The sequence below is a fragment of the Pteropus alecto genome, unplaced genomic scaffold, assembly GCF_000325575.1.
Source record: "Pteropus alecto unplaced genomic scaffold, ASM32557v1 scaffold12, whole genome shotgun sequence".
NCBI classification, from domain to species: domain Eukaryota; kingdom Metazoa; phylum Chordata; class Mammalia; order Chiroptera; family Pteropodidae; genus Pteropus; species Pteropus alecto.
The window spans coordinates 8,113,270-8,119,269 of NW_006432669.1; the positions used below are offsets into that span (position 1 = coordinate 8,113,270).

A 6,000-nucleotide genomic window follows, 5' to 3' on the forward strand; every position below is an offset into this window, starting at 1 on the left:
CAATAAATATTTGGTTAATTAATAAATGAGTAAAAACAACAAAAAAAGATGAACAGAATGACATTATGCTAAGTGAAATAAGCCAAATAGAGAAAGATAAATATCAGATGGTATCACTTATATGTGAAATCTAAAAAATAAAGTCGAATTCATAGAAACAGAATTTAGAAAAGTGGCTGCCAGGGTCTGAAAGGTGGAGAAAATAGGGAGAGGTTGGTAAAACTTTTAGTTATAAGATGAATAAGGTCTGAGGATCTAATATACAACATGGTGACTATAGCTGAGAATACTGTATTGTATAACTGAAGTTTGTTAAGAGTAGAGCTTAAATGTTCTTGCCTAAAAGAAAAAAAAAGGTAAATATGTGAGGTGATAGATGTGTTAATTAACTTGATGGGGGAGGAATTCTTTTACAATATGTATGTATAGCAAATCATCATGTTGTACACTTTAAATATCTTATAAATTTTTCAATTATACCTTAATGAAGCTAGAAAAAATGAGAATAAGGTAATATGATTTAAAATCCATCAATAACAACTTAGCCTAGATTCTTCTGAATGTTTCAGCTGTATTACTATATTTTTCCAACCATATTCCATTAAATGTATTCACTACGAACGCTGTCAGAGTCAAACATCCAAAGACTACAATATTGGCATCATTAGTTATGATGATCAGTTTACTTAGCAAAGTTATTTACTAAATGTCTAGTATATTCCTAGTATTGAGCCAGTCACAATGCATAGAATGGTAAGCCAGGTCACACAAGCCTGTATTTCTAGGACTGGCAGGTCATTATGACTTCATCTCCTTAAAGGTCTCAAAGCAATTCTTGACTACTTCCTGGACTTCCTGGTTCACTCCAAGTCTTAGTATAGGAATGCAGCGGGCTATTCAACCAATTGTTTTTTGGCTAATTCATTTTTTAGCTTAAAATTATCATCTCTTACTACCCTCTATCTCTACTTTCTAAGTGGTTTCTTTTTGCTCTGTCTCCTACCTAGGAAAACCCAGTTTTCCTGTATGACTTTTTGTATAGGCTTTATCATCTCCCACTCCTAACTTGGAAAAGAAGGAGAGAGTGGCTCTTGGCCCTTGACTATGTTTTCTCCTCTCTACCTTAAATGCGAAGTCAATATCACCCATCCATTTACATCACTCACTTCTAATCACCCTTGGTCTCCCATTCTTCTTTAGGACTCATTTTTACTTTCCTAGATGTTTTATCACTTGGTGCACATTTAACCTCTTCTTCCAACTCTCTATCATTTTTTCTTTAAAATGTAAACATTTCCTATTATGAGAAAGAAAGTATAGTAGTCAAGAGTACAGATTCTAGACTCCCACCATTTGTGTTTGAATCTGGACTCTACCACTTTAACTGAGATTAAGGCAATTTAAACATCACTCAGTCTTAGTTTCCTTATTTGTAAAGTGAGAGTAATAATATCTACATGATAAGGATTAAATGAGTTAAGACCCATCAAACACCTAGTCACTGGGCACATAGAAAGCACTCTAAAAGGCCATTATCATTATTATCCTTGGTAACACATTAATATCCATATTATTGGCTATTGAGTTTCAACTTCTGGACACTCTGGCATTCACACATAGTTCCGCTTTGAACCAGCTCATCCCACAGCCCTACTTTAAGATTTCAAATATTTGTTTCTCCAACTACAAAAATCCTTCCTCATCTTTCTCACTCTTGAAAACTCCCAGAATCTTCTCTCTCTTCTCTTGCCTTAAATCATTAATTCCCTTCCAATGCGACTAAACTTTAGCAACCTAACTTCCCAAACTTCAACTCTCATAATTTCCTAATATGGATCTTAATTAGTCTAATCTTAATTTCTTCACTCTTCTTTGAACATAGATACTTAAAAGCTCCCAATGCCCAGAGATTAATAATCTTATTTGTCCTTTAATAATCAAGTTTAAATCTTCCATGAAGCCCTCTCCCATCATTCTAGAACATACACATTCCATCTTACAACCACCTTTCTCCTGCCCAAACACACAAGCTCACTAACCACACAAACCTTACATACTTTACAGAATTGTTTAACTGGATATTTAATGAGAATCTTTATTTTACATGCATACATGTTACCTTCTCCACTCTATTATAAGCTCCTTGAATGCGAAAGCAATATCAGTTGAAGCTGACAATATATTCTTTTAAAACTTCACATGTATTAACTCATTTAATCCTTATAACAACCCCCTAAGAAGTAGCTATTGTTATCCTCGTTTTATATCTAAGGCAGACAGAGGTAAAATCAGGGAAAGAATCTTTTGTTAAGATCTAACTATAAGAATATATAATTGCTCAATTAACTTACATAGTTTTGTAATCTTGCTCTAGTTTCATGAATGATGTATCAAGAATTATCTCGAATTCTCTTTGTAAGTATTGCCAAATAAAGTTGCTTCATTTCTACTGCTAAAGACTAAAACAGTATACAGGAGGAGTCCAACAAATGCTTTCTAAGAGTAAATTTGAGAAGACATCTTATATGGTGTTGGATGTTAGTTTGATGATAATAGCGTGAAAGCATGTGTATTTTAGTTAGGGAGGGCTTTGGTCCTATATGTACTTTTTGAAGTAACTTCCAGGAATTAAGTAGTATTTATCATATATCTACTTGTGTGCACCATCTCTGAATTATAAGCATTGTGATTAAAGAATATCTAACCTATGTTAATTAACGATCAGCCACTAACTAGTTGTATGCTCTTTGGAAACTCAGATTTGTCTTTGGAACTTATTATCTGTAAAAAAGAGGGAGCCGAGCTAGAATAAACTGGGCTTTAGGGGATTCTAAGTGAGTCATTCACTTAAAAAATTAAACTATTATAAGGAGACTGTTAGAATGAAGGAAATCATATTAATGCAGAAGGAAATGTTCAAGAAACCAGAACCAAAGTCAGATAAGAACAGTAACTTCAATTATGCACTGAAGAATCAACTCATCCACACAAAGAACTTCCATCTGTAACTATGGCTAAATGATGTCAATGGGAAAGTTAAGCCCACTCTTAGCTCTCTCACATCCTCTTTTCACTATGCCTCAATTAATTTAAAATGAGACTGACTTCCCCTAAAGCTGAATACATATGTTTAACATCAGTTAAATACACTCAACCTTTGTGGAAAAAAAAAAAATCATATGCTAGCAATATACAAAGCAAGTATTTTTTCTGAAAAATTAATTTCAGTAGGAGAATAAAAATCTATTAATAATTAGAAATCATTTCATCAAATCATCAAAAAGGCATAAAAGTTGTAAAGAATCACCTGTTAGGCATCTACAAAGGTAGATAATTATTTTGTTATATGTCTTTAGGGTTAGTATTCTTTTGGTGTGCATTTGAAAGTGCATTTTAGGTAAAAATTCCCCACTACCTCCTTTCTATTTATAAGTAGAGGGCTCTTAAAATCCAAAAACTCTCCAACAGGAAGCCAAAAAGCAGACATTCACCTCCGGTTCTTTGTCTAGGTGTGATCGCAGCACTCCAGAGGAAACTCTAAACTAATTTCAGCTTATAATAAAATATACTTATTGTTAGAATTCAAATGTGAAATGATCTTTAAATATATTGTTGTCTTCAAATGTGTTTGGCTGCTTAGCATTTAGTGTAGCTAGAAAGAGAAATATAAAAATATTATTTATGAAAGTTCAATTCTGAAATATACTATGCAAGTCAGTCCAAAATCATTCAATAAATATGTAATTTAGATGACTTTGAAAACATAAAAATCTTGCAGCAAAATACTTTATAAATTATATTACCATGATGTCCAAATTTTTCATTTGCTTTAAACTGTTTACTCTATCCCCTTATACACTTTATATACAAAATTATATACTTATATACAAAAAATACTAAACAAAATTTTTTAATTGTATATATAAGTATTGCATAAATGTGACTGTAGAGAAAAGACAAAATCACATAGAAAATTTGTAACATCATACACATGTACATTTACACACACATACACAAGTACATATATATAATTTTGATGACTTTTACCATTTTTCTTTTAATCAAAATTTTAAATTGAATATATGTTACATATAATATATAATAGAAATACGAAAATAAAATTAGAAAAAAGATGTTTCTTTAAAGCTAAATAGTTAATGAATATTAACATTGTTCCCAGGATTAATATGACTTGTATCTATTATTGAAAGTGTTAGTTAAGTATTATACACTTATAATATCCAATTGCATTCAATTTTGAGTATTATAAAAACATATTGTGAAAAATATCATATCTTTACAGTTATATGGAAATATTACCATTTCTTAGAAGAAAGAAGCAATAATTAAAATTTATAAAATATTAGATGATCTTCGTTTACAATTAAACCAATAATAAAGGATCAGGGGAAAGGAGCCTACCTTCCATTGCCCTTTTAAAGAAGACCTTACAGCTCCCACAGGTAAGGACACCATAATGACAGCCTGATGCTTCATCCCCACAGATTAAACAAATCTTCTGAGGTAATGAGTCGAAGCTGTACTGTGGGCTCTGGCTGGCTTCTGAATCCGGCCTTGAAATGCAAAGCAAAGCACTCCGTTTATTTTTAGATGCACCACTATCTAATATTAAAGATTTCTTAACCCTAGAATTGACAGACTGAAAGGGGGTTTTAAAAAAATAGAACTATATATATACACACTTGAAAGACATGCAGATTAAACTTGCAAACTAAACCCGTTAATGGATAAACTAGACTTGCAAATTATTAGCCACTTATCCGTAGCACTAGCATAAAAGAACAATAAATACATAATTTCTGTTCAGGAAAGTTCAATCGTACTTAGCAGTACTTTTGCTTTGATTTTAAAACTCAGTTCTGTAACGCTTGTTTACTTAAAAAGTATGTTTGTCATTTTAAAGTATTGTTCAACATACCGACACTGTTTTTGCCTATTTACAGCACTAAAATTCCAAACTGAGCATTTTTTCCTTTAAAGTTCCATTACCTCAGTATGTAAATTTAAATATTTTTGAAAACCTGTGTGGAAAGTTGTAGCGAATAGGAAACAATATTAGAATACAGTGCACTACAGTGATTGATATTTAAATCCATAATTGAAACATGTTACACAAATTAATTTTAATCTTGAGATTCGTATGAAAATTGAGCGGTTCTGGCAGGCTACCCTACATCAAGTGCCACCCCTCCAGGAGCACCGGTGCATAATGTCGCCTCTCCAAGACAGACATTCCCAGTAAATGTCCTTCTAAGAAGAGAAGCATTTTATAAAGCCCCCAACTCACCCCACCCTTTCCCCTCCACCGGGCTACAGCGGAGCTGGTGTGACGCTGCACATTTTAAATCAGGACTGGTTCTGCTTCGGAATCTCGCAGATTTGAAGTTTACAAAATGTTTTCGGAGAGGCACGCTCCCAAAATGGCATATTCTGCACCCCCTTCGTGTACCCAAGAGTAAGGAGAGGAGGGAAGTAAAAGGAAGCCAAATTGCCCCAGTGCCCCGCCCCGGCCACCCACCCTCTCGCGGCCACTCTGAGGAGCGGAGCCGGGCACCGAGAGCTGTGAGCTGGCTGCGGTGAACCAGTGGGACCGCTACTCCCGCGATGCGCAAGGCGCGCGGAGCCTGAGCCCTCACCTCAGGTAGTTGAGATAAGGCGAGTAGACCTGCGGCAGGCCCTCCTTGAGCACCGCGGCCTGGTAGCTGAGCTGCGGAAGCCCGTTGAGGCCGAGCGGCGGGTAGAGCGCAGGGGCCGCCCCGGTGGCGGAGGCTGAGGCCGAGGTGGAGGGCAGGCTGTCCCGTGGCAGCAGGCAGGAGCCCGCGCCCGCAGCCTTGCAGGGCGGTGAGGCAAACGCGCCCTGCTGGGGCGTCGCGCCCTCTGCTTTGTACAGGATGCACTCCAAGGTCGACCCCGACGAGGACGCGGACGAGACAGAGGAACTGGTGGATGCAATCGCCACCGCCGCTTCCCCAGGTCTGG

At 35.9% G+C, this 6,000-nt stretch overlaps 1 protein-coding gene across 2 annotated transcripts in view; it reads right to left on the bottom strand.

Annotated features, from left to right (window-relative positions):
- The window catches only part of PGR (progesterone receptor), an 88,374-nt gene that overhangs the window by 81,095 nt on the left and 1,279 nt on the right, over positions 1-6,000 (bottom strand). For both annotated transcript variants that reach the window (XM_006907502.1, XM_025043775.1), the window contains exons 1-2: positions 5,658-6,000; positions 4,423-4,574 (exon numbers count right to left, since the gene is read on the bottom strand). The exon at positions 5,658-6,000 is cut by the window's right edge and continues 1,279 nt beyond it. In XM_006907502.1, the coding sequence (XP_006907564.1) occupies positions 4,423-4,574; positions 5,658-6,000 (495 nt within the window). The remainder of the gene's footprint in view (positions 1-4,422; positions 4,575-5,657) is intronic.